The 18,293-nt window shown below is 34.8% G+C and overlaps 1 protein-coding gene across 1 annotated transcript in view; it reads right to left on the bottom strand.

Moving 5' to 3' along the window:
* Positions 1-18,293, bottom strand: part of DPYD (dihydropyrimidine dehydrogenase) — an 863,978-nt gene that overhangs the window by 471,020 nt on the left and 374,665 nt on the right. Inside the window, 2 exon segments of the mRNA XM_030327163.1 lie at positions 3,868-4,037; positions 5,838-5,945. Coding sequence (XP_030183023.1) covers positions 3,868-4,037; positions 5,838-5,945 — 278 coding nt within the window.

The raw sequence follows: 18,293 nt of genomic DNA on the forward strand, positions 1-18,293 counted from the left end.
CAATCACACTGTTCTTTGTTACTAACAATGTAATGTTAAATGTAACTGGCCTTTATAATAATAATTCATATTTGTCACTAAAGGATGAGAGCACTATTGCTCTGTATTGTCCTCCCTCTATGACCATCTGAGAATTAGACTGAAGCTTAGAATATATGCATGCTGACATGCTTTATGGTGAGGACCTTAACCAACAAAAATACATGTAATTCCCAAATTCCATCCAAGAGCCCAAACCCATTAAACGATACTCATATTTGAGAGAAACTCTAAATATCCATTTTTCTCATTCTTCGCTGACTTTAAAGAATCCAAGTGTGGTTGCAGATTGAATGCATTAGGGGTAGAAAGCATAAGAGAAAGAGGAGAAATACAAAGAAATTGGGTATGCTATTAAATTCTTCTTGTCGGTTAATATTGTTTCCTAGAACATATTCCCTGAGGACCTTGTCTTGGAGTGTTGAACTTCCTCCTGACTTTCCAGTTTCATAAGTGCTAGTGCTGGCCATGCCAAGGGCCCTTTTGACATAACAAAACCAAGTAATGGACAGGAGGGATTAATATCAGAACCTCTGGAAATGCTAAATCCTAAAACCCCCAATCCTAAAAAAGCATGAGCACTGGCCAATAACACACCCCTAAAATCTATGCATGTTCTGAAAATATGTTACATATTATTCCTTCTCTCATGTTGAGGAATTTCACTTAAAATTACCAAATGAACCTTCAAAGGCCTATTACTATAACACGAATCTAACCTGGAAAGTACTAGCTCTTTTGATGCTAGGAGCCCTGGATGCCAATTCCCCCAGAAAATACTAATTTCCCAATTCTTTGTTGAAGACTTTATATGTGGCACCATTGCGCTAGGCAGGGGGAAGAAACAAAGGAACCAGGAGAGCTGACCATGGCTCCTGTTCTTATGGAGCTCACAGTCAAGAAGGTTTTTTTTGTTTTGTTTTTAGGGTTTTTTAATTTATTTTTGAGAGACAGAGCACAGGCAGGGAGGAACAGAGAGAGAGGGAGACACAGAATCTGAAGTAGGCTCCAGGCTCTGAGCTGTCAGCACAGATCCTGACACGGGGCTGTAACCCACAAACCGTGAGATCGTGACCTGAGCCGAAGTCAAAAGCTTAACTAACTGAGCCACCCAGGTGCCCCATGAAGAAGTTCTTAGATCATATAAAAAATGTGGTTTCTTGTAAGCCAATAATATACATCCACACATTTGTTTTTATAGTTTTAATTAGGACCCAGAGCCACTTGAGTTCTACTGAGCTGTACTGCAGTTACAGTACTGTACTGCAGTGTTACCTGTTATTCCACAGACCTGTTGCTTTTCAACAGTTTGGAAACCATGGTTCAGCCCAGGAAACTCTGGCCTGACAACCAAACTATGCCTGGACTCATCCTTTCTGTCCCAAAATGTGGTCCCATTGACTAATAGCCTACTCTTTCAATTAGCCTCTAACAGCCTCCGTGCTACTGACCCGAACATCGTTAATTTTCAACAGGGCAGTCCTTTTAAAATTTATTTATTTATTAATTGATTGATTTTTAAATATTTATTTTTGAGAGAGAGAGAGAGACAGAATGCAAGCAGGGAGGGGCAGAGAGAGAAGGAGACACAGAATCCAAAGCAGTTCCAGGCTCTGAGCTGTCAGCATGGAGACCAACGCGGGGCTCAAACTCATGAACGGTGAGATCATGACCTGAGTTGAAGTCAGATGCTTAACCAACTGAGCCACCCAGGTGCCCCTGAAATTTAACTCAGATCTTGGTGCTTCTCTGCTCAAAGCAGTCCAATGGTTTCCTCTTTCACACAAAATAAAAACTAAAGGCCTTATGAATGCCTATAAGACCTCACCCAGTGTACCACATAATGTCCTGCCTTACTCTGTTCCAGTCATACTGACTTACCTTATTTATTTATTTATTTATTTATTTATTTATTTATTTATATTCTCAGAAGTTTAAGGGCCTTTTTCAATCAAAGGTGGATGCCTTTGCCTTCCCTGGATGCCTTTGTTCCCAGATGTCTACATTCCCTCAGTCTTCATTTCTATGCCCTAAAGTCATCTTTTTAGAGAGGCCTTCCTGGACTACCCTATTTAAAATGGCAAATCCTGCCACCTCTTCCACTGTAGCCTCTCCCCAAATACACACTCCTTATACTTCTATATTAACTTTTCTCCATAGCACTAATCACCTTTCAAAATACTATTTATGTGACAGTTAATTTGTTTGCTTATCAAGTGTCTTCTGTCACTAGGTACAAGCTGTATTACAATTGTATTAAAATTGCCTAGAACAATGCCTGGTACACAAATGGATGTTCAATAAAGGTAGGTCGATTGATTGATTAAATAGATAAATTATTTCTACTTCTACCCTCTCAAGTAATTACCTGGTCTCATTTTTTGTGTACATTCTACTGAAGGTGGAAGAAACAGCCACCACTCATTTCTAGTTGAAGATGACTATAAGATAAAGTACAAAGTACACTGGCCTTTCTGTCCAGGGTCATCTTCCCTTCCAACTCTAAGGGTGCAGCCTTTCTAATGAAAACTTATTTGACATTGGAATCAGAAGAAAAATATTTAAAATATTTAGTTCAAAACATATGTGCCAAGTACTTATTCTTTGTGGAGGTTCTGTGCTATGCATGGAGACACAAAGATGAATAAAATTAGCTTCCATCCTCTTTTATCTTGGGCAAGTCACTTCATCCCACTATCGCTGTTCCAGTATGGCTGTTTTCTTTTTATTTGTAACATAATGGAATTGTATTAATTGACGCTGTAGATAGTGCTCCAAAAAAACAAAACAAAACAAAAAACTCCCAAGATTATAAGACCATCTCTACCTCGGATTTTGGAAAAAAAGCTTGAATGGGTAAAATGATAAAAGAAAGCCCAGAGAATAAAGTTGACGTCTGAAACCCAGCCATGAACCAGTGGGGACTCTGATATCTTAGTGAGATTAATCTGGATTGTGGTTAATCTACATGTGACAAATCACCTATTGACTACACTTATAATTCTTACCTGGTATAGAGACTCCAAATATAGTAAGGCATTCTAAAGCAAATTACATTCATCATACTGATCTGGATAAAATGAGTAATTTATATTTCTACAAATATGTTTTGTTTTTGTTCTCAGAACTAATATCCTTTAAAAGGCATTATCTTTACCTAATAGCATTAAAATTTGAGAAGTCCATGGTAAATGTACCCAGCTGATGCCTCACCCAAGATTAGTCACCAGTCACTTGTAAGGATGAAATCATTTTAAATCTGTCATTTTTAGTAAGTTAACCAATTATTAATTCTAAATAATGCTTACAACAGAGCTCTTAAAAAAAATAATAAATGGCAATCTCTTTGTTCTATTGGCTTCCCAGCGTAATGAATTGACCGTATGACCAAGACATATAACTTTGAATGGAGCTTATAAACTTGGCTTATATAGAATTCCAAAGGTCTCTAATTACCACATTCTCCAACTATCCCTACATTTTGTGATGAGTGCCTGTTGTTCAGGAAATGAAGACTTAGCATATTCTACTGTTACTAGTTACATACTATACATTTCAAAAGATACTAACACTAACAATAAGAAGCACTTATGTACTGACAAAGATGAATTTTTCATTTTATCCAAATCAGTATTATAAAATAATTTTCTTTTACTTTGAATGTCTGAATTAGAAAAAAAAAACTATGGGTAGCCCAGATTTTTTTAATTTGCATTTCACAATTTCAAGAACATTCTAATAATTTAACTAGGAGACTGAACATTAACAGTTTCGTCTCCTAAAATCTGTTACATTACAACTCCATATTTTCTGATGGTTCCATTTTACCTCCTCGGGGACAGCTCTTATATTAACAAAGCCTTTTCTGAAGACGATGAACACGCGGCGGGCTCCACAACATAAAGCGGATGTTGCACAGTCAAAAGCAGTGTCTCCAGCTCCGAGTACAATCACGACTCCCCGTATCGACGGCAATGGAGAGTGACAGGCGCACATCCCTGAATGATGAAAGGAAAACCCCATTTTCAAGTAGAGAAACCATTTCTGCATGACAGCTCAAAAGATACTTGTACTCAAAGCAGTGTAAAATTGCATCTTGCAGTTTTCGAGGATGGAGTGTCACTATCAAATTATTCTGCTTCATTGAAAGACAGTTTTATTCCCATTTTAAAAATATGCTCATATATGTAATTTCATAGTCACTACCTTTAACTTCCTTTTTCCTTCTAGAAGGATAGCTGCTACACATTTTGGAGAGTTTAGGTCATAACAAACTGGAATCAATCAATTAAAACACTCTGTCAAAATCATGACATGTATTTTTAACTTGGTATTCATTACATTTCTGCTTATCAGTAGGAAAAGTGATCTTTACCATCTGGGATAACATAATTCACAGCACTTCATGAAAATACTTCATTTAGATATTATCTGATAAGATTGCTAACATATAGCCCTGCTATATATATATTTAGGAAACTCTGAAAATTTATGTGCTGATAAGTGCTTTCTATCTAACTGAAGAATTTTTAACAACTATTTTCTTGAAACAGTTAAAATGAACTTTTTTATCCTTTACAATTTTCCCCTGGTTTTGTTTGAAAAATAAAACTATGAAAGAAATATGACTTTGTAAGTGTCCATTTTTTAAGGACATGTCTATGAAGATTTGATGTCCATATGAAGATTCTTGTAAAGAAGTAAAATGCAGGTTTCCCTATATGTTAGGTATCATGTGTTATCAGATTAAATAAGACTGTTGATAAGATAAATTACTATATTTTTTGAAATGGCTCCACGGATAGCATAGGCCTATAATCTCGGTAACTGTAATCATTTTGCTTGGAAGAGTTTGCATTTGGGATTACATAATGGCCCTCTATAATTCTCAAATATAGGCTATATGTACTATGATCTTCCTTAGAAAGGGTTGCAGGTACAGAAGGATCCCCTTCTCCTGGGACGATGAAGGTGCAGATGGTACACATGTTTAGCTAGAAACTTCTGCAGAATGACCTTATAGAGAAGTTTCTTGTTTTTAAATTGTGGATAAAAATGTAAGTTTTTATCTTTTCACATGTAATTAGATGTTGGAATAGCTGAAGTTCAAGACTTTGAAAAGGTATGTTTAAAGGATTTAGATGATCTGGTTTTGGAGAATATATTGTAGCTTCTTTACCACTAAGACCATGACTCATCCAAGCAAAGTATCCGACTGGTTGCTTTAGTTTCTGGTTGCTTCTCTTGGGCTGTATGAAATGGTATTACACAGAGACTAAATACTAGGGTGTTTATCAACGTGTTTCATTTAACTTCATAAATTGCTGTTCAGCAAGAAACTGGGTCTTTCTGCCTCTTTAGACACAAATGATGCTTTATGTGAAAATTTGGCCTATTTTAAAATTTAAAAATATATGTATTTTATAAATATAATATATACATATATTATATATAATATAATACAAAATAGTTCCCAAATGGAAGTTCCTGCCTTTTCTTTTAAGAACATCTTCCAATGTTTGTTTAAGACTCTTACAGAGAAGCAATTTTACATGATGCACTTTAGACCTATATACAATAGAGTGAAAATTCCTTATGATGATGTTTGATTGGAAGAATAAACAAATAGATGATCCTGGAAAACTATTATATCATACTTTCTTTAAATTTATGTTGGTGTTAACAAAAGTGATTTGAGCTCTGAACAATGACCTCCTGTGTCAAGATTTAATATAGATTTATAATACACAAACGACATAGGTAATAGGCAACATTAAGAATACAAAATAACACTATACCTGCTTTACTGCTTTTGGCTACAAGTGGCAAAAAGTCTTTGGATGTGTAAAATCCATGGTCCTGTGTCAGATCTTTGAAGATGTGGTTTTTATTGGGGTCTGGCAAACCTAAGTAATAAAAATTTATAAAATCTTATTAGCAGAAGAAGGGACTTTTCCTATTGTATATTTAAAAAAAAAGTAGAAAGCTGAAATCATTAAAATAATGTGGTTCTGAGATGAAAAAATCTATAAGCAAATCAACATAAAAATGTATATAACAAATTATAATGAACCTTAATGTATACCTTTACTATATAACTAAGCACAAATCATAAACCACACATCCAAGCACACCTATGAGTATACAGAAACATGGATACACACACATACAAGTCCATCTAGTGTTAAAGGGAAAATCAGGTACTATTATTTCCTCCTGTCATAAATAAAAATAAGTTTCCACTGTATTAAAGTAACACATATTAAAAAATCATCACAAAACTAAAATACAATATGGATACATATATTTCTAATTCTTGAATATGAGAGATCATTCTAAGAAAAGTAAAAAACAAAAAAAAACTTTAAAGAAAAAGATGTATTTTGCCACAAAAAATCAGCTATTTCTATAATACAAAAATATTATAAATAAATGAAAGGCAAATGATTAACCAAGGTAATATTTTAACAAATAAAAGGTCTTTACTATATAAAAAAGTTTCTCAACTCAATAAGGAACAGATTGACTTTTCAATAGAAGCATAAACAATGGATAACAAAATTGGGAAAAAGAAAAATATAAATAGCTTGTAAGCACCAAAATGTTAACTATATTATTAATCTAAGAACTGTAAATTAAAACAATGACATATGATTTCCTGTCTATTAAGAAGTAAAAGATTTAAGAAAATTAGACTATGTGGCAAGGGTAAAGATGGGACTTGTAGTGATCTTTTGATAGAAATACACATTGGGGGCACCTGGGTGGCTTAGTTCATGACTTCAGCTCAGGTCATGATCTTAGAGTTTGTTGAGTTCGAGCCCACATTGGGCTCTGTGCTGACAGCTCAGAGCCTGGAGCCTGCTTCAGATTCTGCGTCTCCCCCTCTCTCTGTCCATCCCCCACCTATGATTTGTGTCTTTTTCTCAAAATAAATAAACATTAAACAAAATTTAAAAAAAAAGCAATACACATTGGTGGATGCTCAATTTCTGGAAAAATAGTTTTGAATCTATACTAAGGAAACACTAAGACATGCAAATGAAGATTTAATGTACAGGTGCACCTGCGTGACTAACTTGGTTAAGTGCCCGACTTCAGCTGAGATTATGATCTCACCACTTATGAGTATGAGCCCCATGTTGGGCTCTGTGCTGACAGCTCAGAGCCTGGAGCCTGCTTCAGATTCTGTGTCTCTGGCTCTCTGTGCTCCTGTGCTGCTTGTGCTCTCTCTCCCTCTCTCTCTCTCTCTCTCTCAAAAATAAGGAAACATTAAAAAAGTAAGATTTAATATACAAAAACAGTCAATGCAGAGAGAGAGAGAGAGAGAATGAGGGAACACCAAAATGCCAATAAAATGGATAAATGAGTTTTACTTTAGAAGAGACAACACAATGCAGCCATTAAAATAAATATTTGAAAAATACGGTATTGGACTGTAATCAAAATAGTGTTAAATGAACTATCAGGATACAAAACTCTGTATAGTATGATTCAATTTTTATAAAATCTCAACAGTGATCATTCCTGGTGGTAGGACTGTGGATATTCTATTTTTTCATTATTTATTTTCTAAAATTTCTACAACGTGCATGTACAACCATATAATTAGGAAAGAACCGCCAAAATTTTGAAAAGAAAATGAATAACAGACTAATGTTTTTCAAAGTAAAAACAAAGCAAAGTGAAGAAATAAGTCATCTCAATTTCATAAACAGAGGGGAAAATTTACAGTGTAATTTTATTTACTTCCCCAAACTCTGGGTTATTCTGGAGAGGTAAGATTTCATTTTATAGTTAAATGAAGAGCAATGAGTATTTCTTGGTGGATACACAGAGTAATAAGCATGGCTCAAGAATGACTTTTGTCATGTGTGATAAGGTAGGTACTTATCTGATTTGAAAGCTGAAGGTGCTTGTAGATTGAGTGAGTGTGTAACCAGGAATAGACCACTGTTGTCCCTTCAAATTAAATCAAACATTTTTCCCTGTCCAGCATTCTTTCCTCCTGAAGATTTGCCCTTTGCTCACAGATTAGTTTAAGATCATTCGTCATTAAAATTATTTTATTTATCTAGGAAGGCTAGGCAAGTCATTTGACTTACCTTTGCTTTGGCCTCTTTTTTCTTAAGTTTCTATTTAAATTCCAGGTAGTTAATATACAGTGCTTCGGCTTTATAAATGAAATGGGATAGGACTGTTTCTTCATTTTCTGATAAAAGATTACTCCTGAGGTATATTTATAATGTGGAAACTATTACACAAATGTGTGGTTATTCATGTAATTCTTTTAGAAAGACTGGGGTAGGGAATGGTTATGGTTACATGAAAATAGCTGAATATTACTTGAAGACTCTAATGGCAAACAATTTTTCTTGAAAGCTATTAAAAGATGACTGTAGTTTAAGCTACACTTGATTCATCTAATATATATATATATATATATATATATATATATATACACACACACACACATACAGAAGATAGATAGATAGATAGATAGATAGATATAGATATAGATATGCCACATATCAAACTTTAAATAAGCACTCATCCCCCTTCTTATACCACTATATTTGATAGCATTTGTTCTGTAGCACTTCATTTTTCTATTAAAAAGACACAGGAAAAACAACCTGAAGTGCTATGCAATTTCAAGGAGATATGATAAACCAAAATCTTTAAAGCAGATCAAAAACAAAGCACAGAAAATGTATGTGGCAGATAAGAGTTCCACATCTATTGTCAATAAGGTCTAAAATCCTCCCTTTACTAACTCCTAATCTGATCTTTTTTACTACTTACCATGGTTAAGGCAGAGAAGGAACTTTACATCTGTGATTATTTTCTATAGATCCATTGCTAAAATAACTTATCTAAAGAAATGCAAGGCATTTTTATTGAACACACCACCGGATCCATGGAAATGACTTTTCCTATCCTGCAAGGCTTATTATTTCACAAGAAAAAACCTTTGGCAAAATTTAAATTTCATTTTTTCCCTTGGATCAAGACACTGACAAGGACAACTGAGTTCCCTGTACTTTTAACCCATTCTGCATTTATCACTCTAATGAATTTAGCATTTACTGGATCAGATTCTCTCTATAAATGTTCAAGAGGGCACTGGTTAGATGTTCTGACTTATGGATATTGGCTTCAGGAGAGAAAAAATGAGCCAAAAATGGTACAGGACTGTTAGGTTATTCCTGCAGCCTGTTTAACCACATTCCAGGGCATACATACTTTTGAAGTCCCAAGGTCCATGGAGCTCTTCTCCCCAACCTGGGTGACAGGTCACCCCTTATGTCCTAGGACAGTGCATCTGGAGCTTATCCCTTATGTCCTAGGACAGTGCATCTGGAGCTTTCCTTCAGACTGTTTGGTAGTCTGGCCCAACTGGCAAAAGTACCCTAGCATCTGCTAACCATGATGCTGTGGGGTAATTAAGAGCAGGACTTTTGTCATTAGACAAACTTCCGTGTGAGTTCTTCCTCTCCCATTTACCAGCTCTGTGATCTTGCGTGAGTGCTTGTGATGGTCAGTTTTAAATTTTTTAAAAAATATTTATTTATTTTTGAGACAGAGAGAGACAGAGTGTGAGTGGGGCAGAGAGAGAGGGAGACACAGAATCCGAAGCAGGCTCCAGGCTCTGAGCTGTCAGCACAGAGCCCGATGTGGGGCTTGAACCCACGAACTGTGAGATCATGACCTGGGCTGAAGTCGGACGCTTAACCAACTGAGCCACCCAGGCACTCCTGATGGCCAGTTTTATATGTAATTAGCTAGGCCATCAAATGATATGATCAAACACTAATCTAGGTATTGCTATGAAGGCATTTTGTAAATATGGTTACCATCTACAATCAGTTTACTTTAAGTAAAGGAGATTATGTTGATGATTCTGAGTAGGTCTCATCCAGTTAGTGGAAAGGCCTTAAAAATAAAACTGAAGTTTCCCTGAGAAAAAAGAAATTCTGCCTTCTGGCCCAGCCCACAGGTTTTGAATTTGCTAGCTCCCACAATTACATAAGCCAATTCCTTGAGATAAATTATATAATATAATACATCTATATATCTCCTAATGATTCTACTACTACTAATACTTCTCTCATTGATGTGAGATTTAAAGGAATCTATCTATCTATCTATCCATCCATCCATCCATCCATCCCTCTATCTATCTTAAGCATTGAGCCCTAAAACATAGTGAATGCTCACTAAACATTAGCTATTAATAATATGATAGGCTTATTATTCTGTAGTTTATCAATTCTTTCAAATTTCACATATTATGGCAAGGAAAGAATAGAGCTTAAAGTAAAGTATTAAACCTTAGCAAATTTAAACAAAGTGCTACAAAAAAAAAAAAGAAAAATGAAGCAATCTTAAGTGAAATATGAAAGATAATGAAACTTGCAAATACCCATCTATCAAAAGAAGATTTCCATGAGAGTAGGTGGCATATTAATAAATAAGGTATGTGTCTCTATCAGAATGAGTTCAAAATGACACTGAAATGACTTTTTAATTCACCTTTCAGTGGGGAGAAGGTTTATGAATAAAGAAGAATTGACAAAGATTTGACAAACAAAACAACTTAGCTTAGTAGATGTACAGTGTTCTCTGTCTTTCAAGAAGACCAGATAGTTTCTTTGTTCCCCTAGAATAGTTACTAAAGTTTTGGTGTTTCACCATATATTTATACAAAAGAACACCTCCTTAAGACCTATTGCAAAATAATAATTTTCAGGTTCTCCTAAAATAAATAAAAAAAATTCTGCTGATATTTACATAAAGTCTAACTTATTGATTACTTACATTACAATCGCTGTTCTAAATCCTGGCATATAGGTGATTTTTATATATTAACTCATTCCATTTTCACTACAATTCTCTGAGACAACTAACATTTTCTGCATTTTAGATATGAGGAAACTAAGACACATATATGTTAAGTAACTTTGCCAACAGTCACAGAACAAGTAAGTAGCAGTGTCAATTTCTAACTGGGACAGTCTGGTTATAGAGTCTATGCTTCAGCATTGACTAAAATGCTGCCTTTTTCTTATAAAATGTTGCAATTAAGCCCCATTATAACGTGAAGCTGCATAACAAGTGATGTCTAAATCATTTAACATGTATGCATTAAATGCTTCACTGTAAGGCTACAGATATGCACACAACACACAATGTGTCTGTGGCCAGGTTCCAGTCTAGTGGTAGAGAAAAGACAGTCTGCTTGTATAGGCTGTATCTTTGTTTTGTGATTATTTTCTCTAGTACAATTCCTTTTTGAATTATTTTCCTTCTTAAGTGCATTCCTCTTGGGTATCTGCTGGCTATTTTTCAATATTTGATATTCTTTGAAATATGTATCTCTGTTGTGTTTCGAAAGCACCTCTCTCTGGAACAGCTACAGAATAAATACCAGTAGTGTATATAATAAATTTTTGTGCTTATATTAAGTTCTGCACAACTTAAATTAACAGTAATAGGATATTAAATATTCTGCTTCATGTTATCATCTAGTAAGTAATAGAGGAGAAATAAGCTTTTAAGGCTAGGTCTTCATAGGATGGTAGGACACGTTTAGGAATTCTTTAGATTTTATAATGTCTGTCTGTGTGACTTCGCTGGCTCACTTTTTTGGTGTTAATTGAATGGAGCAAGCATTCGTGTGATTCCTCTCATTCTTGAAGACATCCACTTGAATGACAGCCAAGCTGGCATGGGAAAGACGGTGATCAGATAAACCTGTCACAGGAGATAGCCTCACAAATCCCACAGATGTAAAGACAGAACACTGAGAGACTGCCTCAGGTTCCTGGCAAAAGACTGTGGTTTACAGAAATGGGTAATGCTCTAGAATACCAAACTTTATGCAGGTATATCAATTATGGTTATTCCATACAAGTGCTTTTTCAATAAGATGTTAGTAGATAAAATCCCACTGATTATGTCACTATTCACAAGTGGCTGAAAATAGCAAAATGCACCTGATGGCAAATGTCTTAAGTTTTCCACTTCTCCACGTACTTTTGTACCTGATATTTCACTTGCTTCTCCAAGAAGAAATCATGTTGTGTGCTCTCAGTCCTCATTTCCTGAGCCTACTTTGGGGAATGGTGCTACATGAGGAAGAACATTCAAATGTGCAGATTACACATGGATCATTAACAACTCTCCTGAGGGAAACCAGGCTATCTACCCACAGCCATCCACCCATGTCTTTGTCAAAGAAATGTCCCTGCATAAACATTGCTTTATTTTTTGTTTATTAAACCTTTTTTTTAAAAAAATTTTTTTAATGTTTTATTTATTTTTGAGACAGAGAGAGACAGAGCATGAACGGGGGAGGGGCAGAGAGAGAGGGAGACACAGAATCGGAAGCAGGCTCCAGGCTCCGAGCCATCAGCCCAGAGCCCGACGCGGGGCTCGAACTCACAGACCGGGAGATCGTGACCTGAGCTGAAGTCGGACGCTTAACCGAATGAGCCACCCAGGTGCCCCTATTAAACTTTTTTTTTTTTTAAATCTTAATTTCAACAGACTTATTTCTATCATTATTTGTAAACAGTATATTGAATAAGAGCAAAACTCTAAAGTCAAACTTTCTGCATTAAAATTCTAGTTTTAGCACTTACTAGCTATTATGACCTTGGGCAAGTATATTACTCTTCCTGGGCAGCAGCCAGCAGCCTCATATATTGTTAGGAGAATAAAATGAAAACAAATGTAAAGCTTTTTGCATAGATGTGAATGCTTCCTTTTATTTGCATTCCCTCCGTAAAAAAAATTTTAATAAAATGATACATTTGGAGAGACATAAATTAAGTGTCCATCTAGTCCATGATATATACAATTAATATTGTTACACATTTAAGTGGTCAGTGTTAGGCAGATTGGTATTAGAGTCCATAAAACTTAGTAACCTTGGCTAGAATAAAAGACTATAGCCAAACCAGGGTATTCTAACCTCATTCATTACACAGACTACAATGGACTCAAACCACATGTGCATCAGAACCAGGAAAGTAGCAAGATTAAGACCCTCTAAGGTTTAATTTTTTCGAATGGGAGCAGTTAGAGTAACATCATGTCTCAAAGACGACTGACCTAAGAGTCTGGAGAACTGGGTTCCAGTTTCACCATTTCCCCTTTCCAGCTGTACTGGGTAAAATTAGTCAATACTATAACCAAATTCTTTGATTTTAGAATGAAAACAGTCCTGCCTGATGTAGAGTTGAGCTGAAAATTACATAGAAAAGTGCACATAAAAGTACCCTGGTAAATTTAGAACACCACTGAAATGTAAGCCATTATTATTGTCTTGGGTAAAATATAAAACCATGGAAAATAAAGGCTCACATGATAAAAAGACACAGTAAAACTTCCAAAAAGAGAAGCTATTGCAATTAATTGAAAAAAACCATTTAAATGGTTGTATATATATGAGGATTTAAGAATAAAACAGTAAATATGTGTATTTATGGATATATATATGTATCTATATGTGGTTCTATACTTTTAGAAAAGGCAAACTAGTCTTATACCAAGCCCAACAGTTGGGATTACAATATAGAAGTAAAATATTCCTTTCAAGGACCTAAGCATTCCAGAATTCCACAGTGGAATATAAAGTTTTTCATCTGCACTTACAGACCACTTATATGATTCAAAGGATTTATAGCTTATTTCCAAGGGACAATAGTGCCATATGGGTTATCATTCTAGGATCTATATATTGATTAGAAAGAGAACAGATCAATGATGCCCTATTGTGCTTCCTTTCTCAATATAACTCCCCATCTTTTCCCCAATGCCCCACTGTAAATACGTTTAGTTCAGACTGAATTCAGAAAGAATGGAGTGATTCAATATAACACATATGAAATCATATCACCATGCATCACAATAGTGTTCATTTCATTGATTTTCAAATCCCCATTAAACATCTGTTTCATGTAACTGCTGTCTAGTTTCTCTCCCAATGTGACTACATGCATTAATCGTGTATATCACACAATCAGTTACAGCATAACAAGATGAAGACTTTAAAAAAAATGTTATGAATGGAGTCACCATCTCAAATCATATTTTTCCCATTACATATGGTATTTTTCTATACAGAAACATGTAACAATAATGAAATCCAGAAGCAAGAGAAGTACTGAGCGCTCATACAATTTTGAAAATCTGATAAATGCTGAATAAGGTCTTTGTATTTAATTTATAAAACAGTAAATTTTAAAGAGCATTGGAGAAGAGAATGAATAACCAAAGATGACACTTTCTACAATGTTAAAATTACAAATGTACTTCAGCTCTTTTATCACTTTGTGTAAGAAGATACACACAAGTTCTATCACACTAATGGATCAGTTCAGATCACTTCATATTAGAACTGAATACCAGGCTCCAACTTAGAGTAGTATGTATGGGTGAAAACATATAAATATATTAAGAAAGCAGTGTACTTGCAAGTGCAATATCTATAAGCTGATATTAAAAATCTTCTGGAGACCTTTTAAATCTGTCAGGAATATCCAGCAATTCATATAACAAATGGGAACTATGGTTAACTATGCATTTTGGTCTCATATTTTTTGTTCCCTGTAGACATTTGCAAACAAAATAGAGACTATTTTATTGATAAAGTAATGCCCAAGAATTAAAAAAATGGACAAATATCTTGGATGTATTTACTTTCCTGACAAATAATTCCTGTAATCAGGATCTATCTTATCTATTGTTTTTCATATAAAGAGACATATGAAACAACCAAAACACAAAATATTGGACAAAAAAAAGGAATTTTCTTCATACTTTTGTAACATTCTAAGTTTCTTATAATTAGCAGAAGTTATTTTAATAATTAAAATTTAATTTTCATATAAACATAAGATCTCATAAACCCTCTCTCTAGAAAAGATATATGAATGTAATTTCCTATTTCTGTCACAAAATTCTACTATCACTTTGATTTTTGGTATTATTTATTAAAGTGTGCTTTATCTCTTGGGCCTCTTTCTCTGTTTCTCATTTTCATTTGGCTTTTGCTATAAAACAATTCCATTAAATTTTAATCCTCACATCCTGAAGTGAGGGTAAGCAAAAAACTCAAACAATACGCCTCAGGCAAAGGTTTTTTTCCTTAATGATTGGAATTCTTAGATGTGTTAGGAAATTACTATTTAGGACTATGTAAGTATACTATATTCCAAAGTAAAGAAATCATTAATAATAAATACTAAAAGGAACAGTTATATACAAATAAATCTACCAGGCTTACAAAGAAAACAATTTGCAACAGCCAACCTGCTGTGGAGATGAGGCAGTAATCTCAACAGCAGGAAATAAAGGGAAGAGAGGAGAAAAATACAAAAGCACAGACATTAAAAAAGTAATTAAAACACTTATCTCCATCGACATACATAACGAAAAAAACCCTCTACCAACCACCTAAAAACATACTCTATTGAACTGCACAGCAGGAATAGCATTAAAGCTGCCACCATAAACACACATTCTGTAGAAGCAGAAGACCCCTTTAAAATGTAATCTCAAAAGTATTACTAATGTGTTAATCACCAGTAAAGGTACCACACATTCATTGTATGGTCTTAGTTACTTTCTCAAAGGTATTTATAAAAAATTGTCCTTCTACATTTTTATTCAATACATTCTTAAATACAGGCACTGGTAGTCTCTCTACTTGTAACGGCTCTAATGAATTTACAACCATATTGTGATGCCAGGGTATTCTGTATATCAAAAGCTTTAATAATTTTTAATATAGCATGCATTTAGATGATGCAGTTAAACTGTTTTCTTTAAAGCCAGACCAATCTTCGCTATATTACTGGCAAAAAAAAAAAAAAAAAATGAAGTGAAACATAATGCAAGAGCTAGGGTCATGGATTAAAACTGAAAGGAAGCTAAGAATCATTTGAATTACCCCAAGTACGCTCTGGCCTTCGGAGCTCTACAAAGTAAAACAGTGCAAGCCTGAGGAAGCAAGTGTCAGGCTTTAAATAAAGCACACACTAAATGTGCATGGTGACTCTCTCAGTTGCTAGAACTTGGTTTCTGTGTCTATGTGATTCTCCCTCGGCATGTCTGTGAAACAAAGGAAAGCTGTTTGGTTCCGAATCAGAAGACCAGTAATGGACTCCTGACTGTTACTTTTCGGCTTTGGCTCTAAGTTCATGCCCAAGTCATTAACTTTAAATGTCAGCTTCTTCACCTCTAAAATAAGAAGAGTTACCAAAATGTTTTTCTTTATAGAACTATTATGAGGACAAGTAAGCAAGCATAATATAGCTTTATATTATTGAAACAACAATTTTACAAATAGAAAATGCAATTCAGAATCATAGATATTGGGTTATGCTACTATATAATTTTTTTTTGAGAGAGAGAGGGGTGGGGAGGGAGAGAGCAATGCCCATGCAGCAGAGGGCCGGGGAAGGGGTAGGGGAAGAGAGAGAGAGACAGAGAGACACACAGAGAGAGAATATCTCAAGCAGGCTCTATGCTCAGTGCAGAGCCCAACGTGAGGCTTGATCCACAACCCTGGGATCATGACCTGAGCTGAAATCAAGAGTTGGACATTCTACCAACTGAACCACCCAGGTGTCCCTGCTACTATATAATTCTTTATCTTGTGATAACACTGATACTTCAGGGTTATTTCACTCTAATTATGTATTTTCCTCTTATACATAAATGGTACATTTCTGTGCAAATTTATCTTACCCTGAATTTTGTAATTTTCTAAATTTACAAGAAAATACTTAGCTCAATACACTTTTTTCAAGAAATGTGTATAAGAAAATATTAAATTATACCCATACTTAAATATACTTGTAACTATTTAGTATTACTAACATGTTGCTGAATAAAAGTCTCAAAATTAGAATACTTTCATAGGAATTCAGGAAATTCCACAAAATAATTACTCTTTGAAAGACAGTCTCTATGTATAGAATGGTCACAATTTCAGAAACATACGATCGACTTTGAGCATCAGGTTGTTCATCCACAAACACGTGATGATCTAAAAATGGACTTCTGACACTGCCTGAGTATATCAGAAAACCAAGATTCAGAAAAGTACATTTCTATACATGTATTATAGGGGAGGAAGAATTTTCCTTTTACTTGTCTAGGTTCTTCTGGCTGGTCTATCAAGCAAATTGACATAACAGATTAACAGGAGGAAAAACAAACTTAATCACATACATACAGGAATCCCATAAGAATATGAAACCCACAGGAAGTTAGGCAACTGAGGCTTATATGACATCCCGAACTAACTGTGAAGGGAACAGGGGGTCTGAGACTTCAAGGGGGAGAAAGATAATTTATAGGAAGATGGGAATAGCAAATGTTTGGTAAACAAATGTTGCCAAGTCCTATTATACAGAGACAATGGGACACAGAGAGAAATTTGATCTCCGAAGTCCACTGAGCTTACCCCCAACAGCTAAGCCAATCCTTTGGTAGTTATCTGTGGTGATAGTTCTTTCCTGGACTAGGCACTCTAATTTCTTTTAGGTAGTTAAGCAGGAGGTAAAAGCTCCTCCTCAGTTTTTGGGCCTTGACTGACTTCAGCTCAAAATAATCTACATGCCAAAGTAACACATTTTGGGGAGGCTTGTTCTCAACCCTTCAGTGTCATTTTACCGTGTATGTGTACAGAGGGTCTATATCTTTATTACATTCTCTAAATGACTCAAAAATGGCTAAAGAATCACAGTCATCAGATTAAATCAATTACACTGTACTATTCATCCAAATGTCATTCCAAGTGCCCAGAGTGTGGGTGTAAATGCCAAAATGCAATGTAATTATCCACACTTGACAATCACTACACACCATGAATGAATATCATTGTACACAAGAATTTATAGGTATGCTAGGCCTGCTATAAGGGAAAGTAATGGTTTTGACATCGGAGATAACTATATTCATATCATTGCTACTTTATGTATTAGCTATGTAACCTTGCAAAATCAGTTAAGTCTCAATTTCCTTATCTATAAAACCTGCCTTACAGGGAGATTAAGTGAGATAATATATCTCAATAACATGATAATCGCTTAGCACAGTGACTGGCATATGCAAATGTTAATAAATACATTGGATTTTATGTATTTTAAACCTTAAAATCCTATTATTTTCATACTTGGCACCATCCTTGATATTTTTCTTCCTTGATATTTAACACAATTTTAGTATATAACTCC

The sequence above is a fragment of the Lynx canadensis genome, chromosome C1 (genome assembly GCF_007474595.2).
Source record: "Lynx canadensis isolate LIC74 chromosome C1, mLynCan4.pri.v2, whole genome shotgun sequence".
NCBI lineage: Eukaryota > Metazoa > Chordata > Mammalia > Carnivora > Felidae > Lynx > Lynx canadensis.